The sequence below is a fragment of the Lithobates pipiens genome, unplaced genomic scaffold (genome assembly GCF_037356315.1).
Source record: "Lithobates pipiens isolate NorthernLeopardFrog02 unplaced genomic scaffold, aLitPip1_a1.2 Scaffold_30, whole genome shotgun sequence".
NCBI lineage: Eukaryota > Metazoa > Chordata > Amphibia > Anura > Ranidae > Lithobates > Lithobates pipiens.
This window is the reverse complement of record NW_027507791.1, coordinates 81,888,718-81,905,981: the sequence shown is the minus strand read 5'-3', so window position 1 is coordinate 81,905,981 and position 17,264 is coordinate 81,888,718. Positions and strand designations below refer to the sequence as shown.

The 17,264-nt window shown below is 42.2% G+C and overlaps 1 protein-coding gene and 1 long non-coding RNA gene across 2 annotated transcripts in view; one reads left to right on the top strand and one right to left on the bottom strand.

Annotated features, from left to right (window-relative positions):
- Positions 1 to 12,753, top strand: part of ADSS1 (adenylosuccinate synthase 1) — a gene marked incomplete in the record, with an annotated part of 48,888 nt that extends 36,135 nt beyond the window's left edge. The window contains 5 exon segments of the mRNA XM_077464505.1: positions 4,056 to 4,210; positions 7,296 to 7,420; positions 9,319 to 9,416; positions 10,591 to 10,740; positions 12,525 to 12,753. Coding sequence (XP_077320631.1) covers positions 4,056 to 4,210; positions 7,296 to 7,420; positions 9,319 to 9,416; positions 10,591 to 10,740; positions 12,525 to 12,577 — 581 coding nt within the window.
- Positions 7,628 to 17,264, bottom strand: part of LOC143943022 (uncharacterized) — a 49,925-nt gene continuing 40,288 nt past the window's right edge. The window contains exon 3 of the long non-coding RNA XR_013264870.1: positions 7,628 to 7,827. This is a non-coding gene — a long non-coding RNA (uncharacterized LOC143943022). The remainder of the gene's footprint in view (positions 7,828 to 17,264) is intronic.

The window sequence follows — 17,264 nt, the reverse complement described above, 5'->3', positions numbered from 1 at the left end:
AAAATCCATTATATAATGCCTACAAACTGTTCTATAACTTTCCCACAAACCAATATACGTGTGTGTTTATTTATATTTTTATATATATATATATATATATATATATATATATATATATATATATATATATATATATATATATATATATATATATATATATTATGCAGCGGAATACATTTTGGCTAAACTTGACAAATTTGAGCTCTATTTGACAAATTATATACTTTTTTGTTTGTGTACATCGTTGCATGACTGTGCAATTACCAGTTAATGTAGCACACTGCTAAATAGCAATAAATTTATTGAAGTTCCTCTTTAAGGCTGGGTTTACACTTATGCGATTGCAGACATTGCAAGTGATTTGCACCGCATTCCTGTGCACATCACATGCGATGTCTGCGAAATGGCGCAGGACCCGGTTTTTGGTCCGCACTGGAATCGGATTGCATGGGTGTTTCAGACCCAGTGTGAAGTGGGAACCTAGCCTAAATTGGGACAGTCGCTTTTTTAAAACGCAACACCCACCAAAGAGCTAAATGTTTTAAAATACTTTAGAAATTACCCGTTTTACCTTTTAAAAAAAAAAACGTAACTTCTGTGAAGGCAATATTGTGGTTCACAAGCCCCTTGCTGTCCTATATCGCTCTGAATCCTGACACCGTTGTCATCCGTGAGCTTGCATATTCCTGTTAAGCAGGCCATCGATGAGTCAAAAATAAAACATTCTTATCGATCGTCCGTTTTGATTTTTCCCATCCTTTGTGTGCCAGCTGCAACATGCAGTTTTCGTGCCATATTTGAATGTGCCTGATCCAACATGCTGGATCTCCTTTTTATTTTTTAATCGACAATGTTCAGCTTTGGACTTGGCTATGGCTAGCTTTAGTTGCCTTAAAGCCACCTCCCTGCTTCTCCCAGTGCCTGCAAACAGACTGGCATCATTGTACAGTGCATCCAAGGTCTCATTACCTTGTAGTGGTGAACCCTGAGGACTGCATTTCCATTATACTTGCTGAAAATGGTAAGTTGAAGCAGTGGTGTGCAGGCAGTGTTTAGGCATCCTGGGAGAAGGTTCTGCAGGGCTATGAACATGTTGCATCCTTCCACATATGTGGCATTGATGTTTCCATGCACCGTATAAGAGCAGTAAGGCTGGCCATGTAGACCTTCTTTAGCCCTGGGCTTAAAGCGGAGGTCCGCCCACCGCTGCAGAAAATGTAAATGCCAGCAGCTGCACATACTGCAGATTCTAACTTTTAATAATCGGACACTTGCCTGTCCTGGAGTCCAGTGATCTCTGCACCACAGCTGTTTTCATCAGCTGTCGCATGCATGCCGTCTCCATTGTGAGTAGGGGAACCCTTATGGCTTCACGCCAGGAACCCTACTGCGCATGCGTAAGGCTCCCCTCTCTCCTGGCCCGGCAGCTGGGGAGGGAGCCCAGGTGGAGCAGTCAATACCCACAGCTGAGGCTCTTGGAAGTGGGAACAGGATAACTGAAAGATGGGTATCCTGCCCCTCCCCTGAAAGCTGCCAAATGTGGCACCGGAGTACAACGAGCAGAAGTTCCACTTCTGGGTGGAACTCCGCTTTAACAATCAGTGGATTCCCATTCACGCTACACAGCCTGACTGGATTTTTTTTTTTTTTGGGGATCTCCACCCGTCCTGGTAAAATCCCCCTCATGCCTGGCCACAGCTCTGTCCCACACCACCATGTTTTTTCTGATGTCATAGAGGCCCACCAGCTCTTCCTGGTTCAGTGGGTGGGTCTCCTGATGATGCCCCGACAGGCCTGTCCCACCTCCTTTCCTAAATAGAAGGCTTTGCATCCTGAGAGATGTGCATGTCTTTTTGTTTTTTTTATTCTAAAGCAAACAAATAGGACAAAATAAGTCAACATCCATAACTATTCACCCCCCTAAAGTCAATACTTTGTAGAGCCACCTTTAGCGTCTATTGTGACGGAACCTATCCCACACTTCGCTGAGTGCTTCCGTCCGTAATGCCGTTTCCTCCAGTCTGACCATCAGAAATATTCTCATAGCTGCATTGCATAAATCTAGCCTAAAATAGCTTGTAGAATCTTGAAATGATTTATTGGACAGAATACAGCATTTTTATACACTTAACACAAGGGATTGGATAACAGGTAGGGCTGGCTCATGAATACTAATACTAGCAACAACTAAAAAGACAATTATATAATTTAACACCGCACTTAAGGCAGCCTAGGTGACCAGACAGTCTGTCTCCGGAGGTCAATGTGATCATGTATTCAGAATTCACAACCAAGAATAGTCTTTGGGTAAATCCAAGAAAACCTTCTCACAATAGCAGAGTTAACAAAAACAACAATGGGTGAAAGACTTGGATCCCACACTATCCTGATTTACAAAAAACACATTATAGCAGACAATAGACAGGTGGCTGGAGTTGATGACATCAGCATCTTCTATTGGCCCCAACACGAATCGGTCACTATTTATAATGTGACCGATACAGAGTTCCCAGAGTCTGTCGGGGGGGGGGGGAGGGGGGCTGTTTATGAATCTAAAGTAACACCACATCAAGGGTCCTCAGGCATACAGCTCACAAAGAGCACCGTTCCCCCAAATTCCTGGGCCCATAATCGGTAGGCAAGAGGCTAGCATTTAGTCCCCTCCAAAAGCCTGTCCCGGATGAGTCTGTCACAGCTATCAGAGCGCCAAGTCGCTTTGGATAAGTCTCTATGAGCTTGCCACATCTTACCACTGGGATTTTTGCCCATTCCTCCTTGCAAAACTGCTCCAGCTTCAAGTTGGCTGGGCTGTGCTTGTGAACATCAGTCTTTTAAGTCCGACCACAGATTTTTCTATTGGATCGAGGTCTGGGCTTTGACTAGGCCATTCCAACACATTTAAATGTTTCCCCTTAAACATCCCCACAGAATGATGCTGCCACCACCATGTTTCACTGTGGGGATGGTGGTGTTTGGGTGATGTGTTGGGTTTGCACCAGACATGGTGTTTTCTTTGGCCAAAATTCAATTTTAATCTCATCAGACCAGAGCACATTCTGCCATACATTTTTGGGAGTCTCCCACATGCCTTTTTGTAAACTCGAAATGTGTCATTGTCTTTTGCTGAAAGTAATTGCTTTCTTCTGGCTACACTGCCATAAAGCACAACTCTATGGAACGTACGGCTGATTGTCCTATGTACAGATAATCCAGTCTCTACTGTGGAACTCTGCAGCTCCTCCAGGGTTACCTTAGGTCTCTGTGCTGCCTCTCTGCTCTCCTTGCCCTGTCCGTGAGTTTTGGTGTGTAGCAGTCTCTTGGCAGGTTAGCTGTTGTGCCATGTTCTTTCCATTTGGCTATGATAGATTTCATGGTGCTCCTAGGGATCATCAGATTTGGATTTTTTTATTTATAACCTAACCCTGACTTCTCAACATCATTGTCCATTACTTGTTTGGAGAGTTCTTTGGTCCTTATGGTAGTTTTTGGTTAGTGGTTCCTCTTGCTTAAGTGTGGCAGCCTCTGGGGCCTTTCCAAAAAGTGTGTGTGTCTGTATGTAATGACAGATCATATGACAATTAGATTGCACACAGGTGGACATCATTTCACTAATTATGTGACTTCTGAAGGAAATTGGTTCCACCAGAGCTTTTTATGGGCTTCATAACAAAGGGAGTAAATGCATACTCGCGTGCCAGTTATCAGTTTTGTGTTTCTGAAAAATAGTTTTATGTATATATTCTAATTTTACTTCACTAACTTAGACTATTGTGTTCTGATCCATCACATATAATTCAGATTAAAAAAAAAAAAAAAACATTGAACTGAAGGCTGTAACAAAATGGGTAAAAAGCCAAGGGGGTGAATACTTATGCAAGGCACTGTATGGTAATGTTTTAGAATCCCCCTTTTTTATTTATTTTTTATGCAGTTTGTAATTCTGTGTACCTGGTAGATTTAATATTTGTACTCTGCTTAGCAATACTGCATAGTGATTGTGCTTCTATTGTCATGAGAGCAAGTCTTATTGTAAAATGACTCTTCTGTATCTGCAGGAACGTATCCCTATGTGACGTCTTCCAATTGTACAGTAGGAGGTGTGTGCACTGGACTTGGAATCCCTCCTCAGAATATTGGAGACGTTTATGGTGTGGTGAAGGCTTACTCCACTCGAGTAGGAGTTGGAGCCTTCCCTACAGAGCAGATCAATGTGAGTGTTCTCATGTGTGTATTGGGGTTAAGCTTTTTATTTTATGGGCCTCTGTTTAGCAGGACTTGCATCTGTGTGATCAAAAACCAACTCCAAGCGATAGGTAAACCGTTGGACTTTTGAAGGGGAGCTTAAGTGGAAAGGGATCCCCAAGCCATAATGTACGAAAATGCACACCATGCCATACATGCCCTACACAGTTCCTCCCATCAAGTCCATGGCCACTGCTTCCATCTTCATCTGATCTTCTGCATCTGGAGTCTTCAGCACTTGATTGGCTAGCCAGGACTAATGTCCCTTCCCAGGCATGTCTTCACATGGACCATGCTTCACTGGTAATTGGATATACAGCTTTTAACCACACAGCTCTAAAGTTTACCCCCTTCATGACCAGGCCGTTTTTTTTTTTTTGCAATTCAGCACTGCGTTACTTTAACTGACAATTGCATGAATGTGTGGTGCCGTACCCAAACTTATTTCCCCCAACCCCCCACGAATAGAGATTTATTTTTGAAGTTATTTGACCACCTCTGCGGGGTGTATTTTTTTTACGCTAAAAAAACCACATTGGCTTTCCAAAATTTTAGTTTTTGTTTTTATTTTCCTTACTCCAATAAATTTTTTTTATTTTTTATCAATTTAGGCCAAAATATATATTCTGCTACATATTTTTTTTTTTGTAAAAATTAAATTGAATAAGCACATATTGGTTTGCACAAAAGTTAGTGTCCACAAATCGGGATTTTTTTTTTTTACTTGTAATGGCGGCGATCAGTGATTTAAAGAGGGACTGCGATATTGTGGTGAACAAATCAGACATCTGACACTTGTGACCCTTTTTGGGGACCAGTGACACAAATACAGCGATCGGCACTAAAAAAAAAACAATGCACTGTCGTACTAATGACACAGCCAGGGAAGGGGTTAACAGCAGGGGTGATCAAAGGGTTAACTGTTCCCTGGGAGTGCTTTCTAACTCTGTGGGGTGGTGGTTGTACTCTGGGAAGGCAGAGATCTTAGCAGAAACACTAGATCACTGCCTTCCCTTGTCGCAGGACGTCAGTCTGCCTTGTTTACATAGGCAGACTGCTGTTCTGCATGTCTCGAGCGATCAGCGGGTCCGGGCAGATATTTTGTCCGCTGGACCCACTGTGTCCCTTTCACACTTATGCGACGTGTCCTGCAACTTTGCATTGCAAAGTCCCAACACAAGTCATACCCCATGATTTCCAATGAGTACCATTCATATCTTTGCGACTTCAAAGTAGTCCCTGTACTACTTCGGTCAGACTTTGATGTGAGTTGAGGTCCAAAGACTTCAAGTTTACACAGGTATTCCCTATAATCGCGTGACTTTGAAGCAGCGGTAGTGTGAAAGGGGCCTTGGTGACCTAAAGTGGATCTTTAGTCTTTCAACTCAAATCTATTTTAATGGTCTCCCCATCCATAACAAATGGAATAGAAATGGTATTTAGGTTTAGAATTTTTTTTTTTTTTTTTTCCACTCTTCATCCCAAGTCATTCGCCTAGGTGAAAGACTTAGAATCCTAAAGTCCTGGGGATACTTTCATCTGATCCCAGGAGTCGATGGATTTTTATTTTTTTATTTTTATTTTTTGTCCCCTTTATTGTGAGGTGAGGATTGAGCTGGAGGACGGGGAGCCGGAGGGGGCAGAGTACCAGAGGAGGTTAGAGAGGCATGTGTCAATGTGCTCATACTGCGCATGCACATGTGTGTAACCCTATAGAACTGCTTTTCCACTATTATGGCAAATTTCATGCAGTATACTACTTGTGAGTGAGATTTGCTAATTCAGAAGGTGGAGATGTGGCAGACCGGAAATCAAAGGGCGCTTCAGCTGCCCACACTTTAAAATGGCTGCAGTGGTACAACAGGGTAAGTGCCCTTCCAGCCTACTTTTTTGCATGCAAAAAAGGCAGATTTAGCTATTTAGGTGGCTGTAAACCAAAAAACAAACAAAATAAACCTACCTCACTCATCAAAGCAGAAGGCGGCATCTCTCCCCAGTTTGGCTGGGGAAAGAGCAGCCAGTCATCTAAAATCCTCCCCGGTTTCCTACAGTAAAAAAAACCCAATGCATTAAGTCACCACGCCTCCTCTTCTGTGACTGACCAATTTAAAGCGAACCGCCACCCGGAAGGGGAAGCTTCCCCCTGTTGGCATAACCCCTTTCCCTGCATTCCCACATTTGTCACTTTTTGGGGAGGAGCAGGTACCTGGTTTTTGACAGGTACCCACTTCCAAGTAAGAGCACCATGGCCAGTATTTCTAGCAGTATTTTCAATACAAAATAGACATGTTATACTTACCTGCTCCTATGAAGGGGTTTTTCAGAGCAGCCCATATATCCTATTTAGAGCTGACAGTTGGCTCACTTGTAAAAGCAATCCTAGCGGATAACTAGCGGGGGGGGGGGGGGGGGACTGGACGGGACACATCTTAATCCCCTCCTCCTGCTTTCCGCAGCTTTATCGGGATCTTGTGTCCCACCAAGAATCCATTGTCCAGCCGGCTGATCAAATACCGGAATGCCTCTGATATAAGAACCCAGAAGCGATGAGCTTACATCTCTTCTGGTTTCCCTGGAAGTAACTGCGCCATTCTCTGCAAATGAAAACCATTTGCGCACATCGATCTTGGTGTGATTAAATGCTTTTAAGGGCAGAGGAGGGATCTGGGGTCTACAGGACCCCATATCTCTCCATAAAGAGTGCCTGTCGCATGCCTATTGCTGTCACAAGTGATGTGTACATTCCTTGTGACCTAGAGGTGCACCGAATGGCAGTTTTGGTACCAAAACGGAATCCAACCCGCTGGATTGCTGGGGAAAAAAAACTGTATTGTGTACCTGACTTGAAAGTGGAGCTATTTTACCATTAATCTTGCTATGCAGCTCTGGTTGCTGTAAAAATGAAGTGGACCCTTTGGTACCAGAGCTTTAGCAAGTTCTCATTGCCTACTTTTACTTGATATGAAGCCAGCTTAAATGTACAGTGGTGACCGAGTCAATTTAAAGTGCAGTATTTCATGTTTGACTAAAGCGTAGCTTTTAATTCCTTGCAGGATATAGGCACTCTTCTTCAGTCGAAGGGTCATGAATGGGGAGTGACCACAGGCAGGAAAAGAAGGTGTGGCTGGCTGGATCTGGTCATTTTAAAATACGCCCACATGATCAACGGATTCACTGTGTAAGTCCACGGCTTTTCACAAAAATTCTACAAAGCACAAAGATTTTGTACAGATCTCCTTAAGTTAAACTGCTTGGGAAGGGGGTGCGGTTCGGGGGGGAGGGGGGGGGTGGTGTCCAATAGCAACCCCTATTGTATTCCAACTCTGGTCTCTACAATCCCATTGGCAAATGTAGAAAAATTAGAAATTTAATGATTTACTCTGCATTCTACTGCTTTTTTTATTTTATTTTTAATGCAATAAGATGGATTCAGACTTTTTTACATGTTATGTTCAATGTCCATGTCACATTACAAGGTAAACTTGGTGTCTTCAGCTTCAGGAAGATGAAGTGTGTTCATATCATTGAGATGATATTCCTGAAGATTGGTTCCAAAATGGAATTACCATTTCAGTTTTAGCCGACCTAAAGTATGAAAACAAATGTCATTAGTTTAAAGATCAATTTTCCTTCAAAAATGCTTATTTGGAATCGCAAACCATTGCTTTGGGTTTTAAAGACAGACTTAAAAGCATTGTATTAATTTCTAATGTAACCACCTTTTGGGTGAAGATGAGCAGAACATTCCTTCAGTGTCTTAGGGTGGCCAAACAAGAGGCAAATTTCTTTTCTGCAACCAAGAAATTGGCATTCCCCCATTAACAGACCGTGCTAACGAAAATCCCTGCCGAGCAACTGTCTTCTTCCCAGCAGGGGAAGCCGTCCCCTTGAGAAGATGGTGATTATCACTAGCGGCTATAGCAGCTGTTAGCGAGAATCGCAAGATAATCAAGCAGGCTGGTTGGACCAAGTTGATTGCTAAACGTGGTACATTCAGCATGCCTATTAATGATTCTAATCTTGGCCATTTCCTGCTGAACTGGCCAAGTTTCTAACTGTGTATGGCTGTCCTTATGGGCAACTGTACAGCTTCTGGATTATCTGTAGCTACATCCTTAACTTAGAACCAAGTGGTTTGCAGCTTATTTCCAATCGGTGACAAATGGCTTTTATAGGAATCCAACTCGCCATTTGTCTTCAGTCTGCAAACATTAGTGATTGTAAACCCTTACATTTACCAAGTGAAGGAACTATCCTCAAGTGATGCAAAGGTTAAAAAAATCTCCTACCTCCTACATAAGTTGTACCTGTCTGCAGTTGTCTTTTCACGTTCATTCAAGGGCTGAATTTTATAAGCTTGTCTGAGTTCAGAAAAAAGGGGGCGGAGAGGTTACACTCTGCAGAGCTCGGTGAAGAGAGCTCTGACAGCTTGTTGGACAAGACACGCCCCCTTCACACAGCTCACAGAAACAGAGCCAAGGCTGTCAATCAGTTGGAGGTCCCTCCCCGTCACAATTTTTCTTGGTGTCAGAAGGGATTCATGCTGATAGAGGAACAAAGCAGCAGACCAACGACACATGATGCTCTTAAATGAGACACGTACACAGTATAGAGGGGATATGCTTTGTTTATATATCATGTCGGGGGTCTACAACCACTTTAACATTGGAGTTTATTCTAGACTAGTCTGTAACAAACTTAAGTGTACCTGTAGGCCTGAGAAAATTACACTGACAGTTTGTATTGCAGGCACGTCAGCATGGATCTTCTGTAAAACGGCCTTGATCCCGAAAACCAGGGGTGCTCTATTATGCAACAAATTACAGGGTGGCCTGCTTTGGCCCCTCCTCTTGCCTAATGCCATTTATTGGCATTATTACTGTGATGGTCACCTTAACTAACCATTCATAAGGTTTGAGGTAGAAAGGGGTGATCCAAAACTAGCTAAGTAATATTGTATGGGAGATTACCCCTGGGTTTGGGATGCATTACAATATATGCACACAAAGTACCTGCAGAATAAATGTCTCTTGGGAGCTTTGTGGTCTTATGGATTTACTGTCTGATCTCTTACAGCTTGGCTCTAACGAAACTGGACATTTTAGACACACTGGATGAGATTAAAGTTGGTATTGCCTACAAACTCAATGGGAAGAGAATCCCTTACTTTCCAGGTTTGTGCATTACAGAATGTTTCTCTACAAATAGTTGTGTGTGTGTGTGTGTGTGTGTGTGTGTGTGTGTTTTTATTTATTTATTTTTTTTTTTTTGTTCCCTCTTACTCAGTGAGGGCTCAGTCTAGGCAATTTGAAAAATGTGGTCACTAAAGTGTTTCTAAAGTAATAGGAGGGTTTTATTTTTTTATTGTTTTGTTTTTTTATTCTTTCCTCTACTTGCATTCCCCCAAGAGGGGAAAGGTAAATGTGCTAAACTGACCCGGTTGCTTTGCTCAGCATAGGTAGTCTAGTCATGGCTAGACTTACAAAATAAAATAAAATTTCCCCCATACATGCTAAATAGTCAGCATTGGAAGTTTTCCAATGCACACCATTTTTAGGTAGCCACAACTGTCTGAATACCTGAACAGTGACTGCATCTGATAGGCCACAGTTAGTTTGGCTGAGTGCTTGGCTCAGTTGATTTTATAAGTCAAATGTTTTCAAGCTGGCCAGCTTAAAGTGCTTCTACAGCCTGCATTCTATGCATTGGGGTAAACTACTTCTGTGCTGCACGAGCCCCCCTCTTGTTACCTGAGCATAATCCAATCCAGCAACGTGCATAAGAAGCAGCTCTTGCCATGGTCTCCCTCATTGGGCAGACTGATAGCAGCGGTGGCCATAGCTCCTGCTGTTGTCAATCAAATGCAGTGACAGGGGCAGGGCTAAGTCACCCCGGTCTGTCAATAGACGCAGCTCAGGAGCAGGCATGCATATGTGCCCCAGGGAAAGCGGAGGGGCTTGGAGCACTGGTGGGGGACCCCAGAAAAGGATTTGTGCTGCGCTGTGCAAAACAATTGCACAGAGCAGGTAAGAGTAACACTTGGTTGGTGGGGGGGACAAGGTTTAGAAATTGAGTCTCTGCAAGCTTTAGAGGGACCAATGTAATATTTGACAATATGAATACTAAAATATAGTAACGCTGGACACCTCCAAAATACTGTTAACATCCCTAATCCCTTCCTGCTAACCTGAGCATCAAAATATAATGACCTTGAGTCGGCATGGTTTCAGTTCAGAACACTTTGCATACTACCATTCTAAATGATTCCATTTTTCTTTTGGTTCTTTGGGAATCGGTATTTATACAATATTTGACTTTTTTTTTTTTTTTTTTTTTTTATTATTATAGCAAATCAAGAAATTTTACAGCAGGTAGAAGTAGAGTATGAGGTCATGCCTGGCTGGAAGAGTGACACCACAAGTGCCAGAAAATGGGAGGAGCTTCCTGCCAATGCTCAAAATTACATCAGATTTGTGGAAAATCAAGTCGGAGTGCCTGGTGAGTATACTCTTTTTGGTAGAAAATATATGCCAAAAGACTCAAGCAAAGTCATTTGGAAGTGGATTGTTCAAGACGGTTTAAAGTGTGAGAAGCTATATGGTCCCTTCTGAACAGGGTGGGGGTGAGCCACACCACACTCTTGTGGGTAAATATGAGCTTGCGCTATTCAGCTCTGTAAACAGACTTTTCTGTCAGTCAAGTGAAGCCAGCCATTGAATCAATCGTTTCAGGCCCGGCTGAGATCTGAACCATATATGGGCAGACTGATTGTACCCAAGTTGATCGATCAAATCAACTTGGGTACAACCAGCCTGTTGGATATTTTGTGCGATTAATTGCTAGCAGGATTCCTTCATCAACAAATGACTGTGATGGGGGAATCAGTGATTTTTGCACCATCTATGGCCTACATAAGGCTAGTCAGGAAAATTTGTGAAAAAAAACTTGGAGCACCACCTGCCAGGTGGATAGAAAAGATATGAAAGGAAACCTATGTAATCTTTCTAATGAAGAAAAACTTTTTTGGTATTGAAGAAAATGTATTCAGAATCGCTATGCATTACTTTTCAAGACAATTGATGCCTTCATGTGCTTAGATGGGTCTTAAACAGCTATGGGGTGCACACAGCTTGGCTGATGGGTTAGCCAGGACTAGTGATGACTTGGCAGAATTGCCAGTTAACCACTTCAGCGGCAAAAGATTTAACCCCTTCAAGACCAGGCCATTTTTTGCTATTCAGCACTGCGCTAATTTAACTGACAACTACGCAGTCATGCAATGCTGTATCCAAACAAAATTTATCAGTTTTTTTTTTTTTCACACAAATAGAGCTTTCTTTTGTTAATCATCCCTGGGTTTATTTTATTTTATAAACAAAAACCTTTTTTGAGAATTTACTTGCTGCTATAAAACGTATATCTAGGGTGATGAAGGGGTTAAATGTTTGCCTAACAAGTGTTTGTACTATGTCAGTGATGGCGGACCTTGGCACCCCAGATGTGGTGTTTCATTTCCCATGATGCTCATGCACACTTCAGTGTAGTTGAGCCTCATGGGAAATGTAGTTCCAAAACATCTGGGGTGCCAAGGTTCACCATCACTGTACTATGTGCTGGGGATCTGGTTGCTTTCATTCCCTGCTTAGCAGGGAACTAGATCCCCCTGTCATTGAACACGACTGTTTACATTCAGAGCTGTGTTTTGGTGAAGCTCAGTCAATTATTGGCCGGGACCAGGTGATCAGCATCTGTTGTGACGAATCGCAGCACAGCGGGGCACCCCCCCCCCACTTGGAAATGCAGAAACGCATATATATACATGCGAGTCTATGTGGCAGGCCTGCACTGTAAAGGTAAATCTAAAGTGTGCGGTCAGCAAGTGGTTAATACATTTTTGATTATTTTTCATGTAGAGCTCTAACGATTGATTTTTGTGTGCATGATGGAAAGGAACCCAACTAATCACGATTCAAGAATTGTATGCCTTTCTGTGTAGTTTGACAAGGGAGCAAGCGCCCTCTCCTGGCAGTATAGGGGTGCTCCAAAAAAATAAAATCTTTTACCAGTCGGTCACAACAATTGCCAGATAGCTCAGTGATCACTGTTGCATTCAGGAAAAAGATACTGGAAACTTTTTTTTTTTTTTTTTTGTATTGCGCTAGAAGGGTAGAGGGTGAAACTTGGCAATCACCAGGACTTTATCGTCGAGTGCAGAATTTTCATATTGTGTACCTCTAGGGTTGTGCAGAATGCAGTTGCTAATGTCTCTCTTCTCTATGCAGTGAAATGGGTTGGCGTTGGAAAGTCTCGAGAGTCTATGATTGAGCTGTTCTAAACTTCCATCAATTTCCTTGTCACTGATTTCAAGACAAAGCACCGCCATTGTCAGTGACTGTAGTGACTAGTGTACGCTGCTACATGTTCTGGACCTGCTGTGTGAATGGTTTCCCACTTTGGTAAAAATTGTGATGACTTACAGCCATCTAAATAAAAATCGGTTTGAAATAAAAACTTGTCTGGTTGTAATACTGTAAAGTAGCACTAGACCTGAAACGGGAACAGATGTGTTTTTTTTTTTGTTTGCGCTTTTTTTTTTTTTGTCAAATTTTAGACCTAGAAGGAAAAGATTACAGAATGAAAATATTAATTCTGCTGCAGTTGGCAGTTTTTTGGTTAGCTGTTCTCGCTCAGCCATACAAGCCTGTGGTCACAAGGAGGTTGACTTGCTAAAACTGGAGATTGCAAAATGTGATGCAGCTGTGCGTGGTAACCAATCGGCTTTTAACTTTTTCAATTTAAGCTTTGACAAAAACTGGAAGCTGATTAATTTTTATGTAGAGCTGCAACAGATTTTGCGCACTCCAGGTTTAGTAAATTAACCCCAGTGACCCCAATCTGACAAAGGGGTTCTAATGCTGGCCATAGATGGCTCATAAGTAGGCCTGTTCATAGGGAGCCATGCAAATTTTGATGCATGTATTCCTGCTCCACAGAAATCAGCAGCTACAATGTTTCAGCAGGGAGGATTCCTCTATCCACCTCACTTGTGTGGATGGAGAAATCCATCTGCCTTTTTTTTTTTTTTTTTTTTCAGACTAGCCCCCTGGCTGGTCCAAAAAAAAATGTATTCCATCTATATGGCCAGCTTAACTCTTCACTACTGAATTAAAAAGTTGAGACTTTAAGGATATGTTTCATGAGCAATATGAATTACAGTAAAACCTTGGATTGCGTGCATAATTCATTCCAGAAACATGCTTGTAATCCAAAGCACTTGTATATCAAAGCAAATTTCCCGATAATAATGGAAACTCAAATTTGTTCCACAACCATTTATATATAGATCCTACAGTTTATAGTCCATATAAAAACGTTATAGCAAATACACCAGGTTGTGCAACTATAAAATGTCCATCCACGAATGGAAGCCTCTGGAAGTGGTTTAGAAGCAAAATCCAGCAGGAGCTAGAGTATAAGTGGGAAAAGACTCTAAAGGCCCGTACACACAATCGGACGTTTTGAAAACAAACATGCAAACTAGCTGTTTTAGACCCTTTTCACACTGGGGCGTTTTTCTGGCGCTTTAGCATTTAAAAAAGCGCCTGTAAAGCGTTTGAAAGAAGCCTCATCTGCAGTCCCAATGTGAAAGATCAAGTGCTTTAAGAGCCCTTTCACAATGTCGGCGCCTGAAAAATTCTCGTAAAGCACCGCTTAAACTAGCGGCGCTTTACCAGCGTTATTGGGGCGCATTTAACCCCTGCTCGTGGCCAAATAGAGGGTTAAAAGCGCCCACAAAATGCTGCTGCCAATATCGCTTTTCAGGTGTTTTACTTGTTGATTTCAATGGGAAGGAGCGCTTTAGGAGCGTTGTATTCACCGCTCCAAAAGCACTGCAAAGAAGCTGCTTGCAGGACTTTTTTTGACGCCCTGCCAGCGCAGCGCCTTGGTGTGAAAGCACTTGGGCTTTTACATTGGGATTGCAGTTGCGGCTTCAGCGCTTTTTTTAAAGCCAACGCGCCTGAAAAATGCTCCAGTGTGAAAGGGATCTCGGTGTGAAAGCACTCGGGCTTTTACATTGGGATTGCAGTTGCAGCTTCTTTCAAGCGCTTTACAGGCGCTTTTTTAACGCTAAAGCGCCTGAAAAACGCCCCAGTGTGAAAGGGGTCTTAAGGCAACATCTGACCGTGTGTACGCTCCGTCGGACAAACTTTTTCAGTTTTCATTGGACTTTTGTTGGCTGTGCAAACGGATAAACTTTTTGACAGCATAAGTCCCCCGGAGCAAAGTCCGATCGGGTGTACACAAAACCATCAGGCTTTTGTACAAACATGCATGCTCAGAACCAATACAGAAGTTGACCAAAGGATGGCGCCGGAGTAATTGAATGTCCTCTTTTAAAGTGTCTTCAGTACGTTGAAACATCACTATGCTTGTATTTGTTGCCTAAAGTCCAATCGTGTGTATGCAATACAAACTTACGCCCAACGCCCTTTGTATAAAAGTCTGTGGGAAAGTTTGTACAAAGTCCGATTTGTGTGTATGAGGCTTTAGTGTAGCAATATGTGAAATATTTTACCTTCATTAAATGTAACCATAGTGCTACACTTGGAGGCGCCTCTTCTCTTTTTTTTTTTTTTTATACTGTGACAGGACGCTACTTGTATATCAAGTCAAAGTTTATTTGGAAATGTTGCTTGTTTTGCAAAGCTCACTCAAACCAAGGTTTTACTGTATTAATATACAGGATGTATATAGTGCCACCAATTTGTGCAGCACTTTACAATGTTTGCTAATTATCTCTGGCCTTAAGGGTTGAACTACAGTCAAATGTCTAAAAACAAACGCAAATGGCTTTACTGTGGCCATGCTGCTGCTTTAAAACAAAAAATTGCACATTATGCTCCACTTGCCTTGGGCCTTCAAATGCATTAAAAATAAGGAACGCCAGGAGGAAACTACATGACCTTTCTAAGTCATGTTACCAGCCAGCCTCTTGCATATGGAAAGAGGGAATGGGATTTTCAAGATGCAGATTAATTTGAATGTTGAATTCTATCATGTTATGCTGTATTCACAAATACTTGTTGATCTGTACCTGCCAATTGCTGTGTGGGGTGTTTTTTATTTCCAAAAAAAAAAAAATTATATAATTTGCTATTATTCAAATTAATCTGCACCTTGAAAATCCCATTCCCTCTTTCCATATACAAATCTATCAAGGGATGTGGTGCTATTAATTTGATTTTGCCTGTGATCAAAACTCTCCCAGAGCCTCTCTTGCGATCAGTTCTGTAGCTTTCAGCAGAGACTTTGGAGGTACCGCACACTCCACACCAAGGCATTTTATGAATGGGCTGCAAAATGCAGCCGTTGAGTCACCCAGCATTTTATAGTGGAAGAGCGGATTATAAATAAGCCCCTTGGCTTGTCTCCTGTTTGGTTGTGCATTGTGGAAAATGTAAGCCCTCTAAACTTCCAGGTATGTACGGCTCTTTCCATCCAAAATGTAGTATTCTAGGTCTTCTTGAGACACTTGACAGCTTGTGTGTCAAGGAAATACCTTTGTTCAAAAAAACAAAACCAAGGAAGACAATACCTAGGGTAATTGGAATGAGAATTTTAAGAATTTTTTTTTTGTTGTCCCTCCATCGCTTGCTAAATAAGTTATTGCTGCACTACCCTTCCAAATTACTTGACATATTATGAGTATTTACAGTATAAAGTGCTGACTGTAACATAGCACTTTACATACCAATCATTCAGCTTGATCCCTGCACTTAAAGAGCTTGCATTCTAAGATCCACCAACTTTCATACGAATAGGGCCAATTACCCTACCAGCATGTCTTTGGAGTGTGGGAGGAAATCCTGCACAAGGGGAACATGCAAATTATGCTTATAGTGTCCTGGATGGTATTTGAACTAAGGACCCCAGTGCAGAAGTGCCAAACCACTAAGCCACTGCTGCCCATATATGTTCCAGGAATCTGGCTACCCTGTCTACCCACAGATTCTGCTCCAACCAAATGAATAACTGCTTTCATGTTAGGATGGCTGGACCCTGTGTGGAATCTGCAAACTGCATTTGCATGATTTTTTTTTGTAAAATAAGCCCCCTGTAGTTTAGAAATGGAAGACCTAATCCTTCATGACTGTCAACAAACTTTCCTGCTACTAGAGGTGCATGTGATCGGCACAGGGCCAGTCAGCACTGTCCAGTCAGGAATCATGAAGCCTCATGGGACAGTCTGAGTAGAATAAAAACTCCTCCTACAAACTTTAACCAGACACTGATAGAAGTCACAAGACTATATACTGCTGATGAGAAAAGGTGTTTATATTTACTACTATCGCATGTCTGTTCTGTGGGAGACCAGCTATAGTGAATGCAGAAAGCTTGGTTTAGTAACTTTGTCTACCATTTGCAGAAAAGAGAATTTGCGTGTTCTTACTGGGCACCTAACCCCCCCCCCCTACCCCAGACAAATTTTCAGCTTTTAGCCCCTACACTCTGACAATTGCACAGTCATACAACACAGTACCCAAATTAATTTTATTTTTTTCACAAATGGAGCTTTCTTTTGGTGGTATTTGATCACTTCTGGCTTTTTTGTTTTTTATTTAAATGCCAAAATAGAAAAATACAAAAACGTTTTATATTTTAGTGCACTTTTGTAAACTGGTAATTTTTCTTCTTCATTGATGTACACTTATGAGGCAGCACTGAGTCATGGTACTGGTTGGTGCAGATGAGGTGGCGTCGCCTCTTCCTCTTTGGGACCGATGTCCCTTACACAGAAGCCGGTGATCGGCTTTTTTTTGCTGGCAGCGTAAGGAGAAAAAAAACTATTACCGATCTTCTGTTTACATTACACGATCAGCTGTCATTGGCTGACAGCTGATCATGTGGAAAGGATCCAGGACTGACCCCTTACTCCGATCTATGATCACCTGAGTCTCATTGACTTGGTGATCACGGTGCCGCCAACCCCCCCCACCCCCAACGGGGGGCAAGTTTAAAGG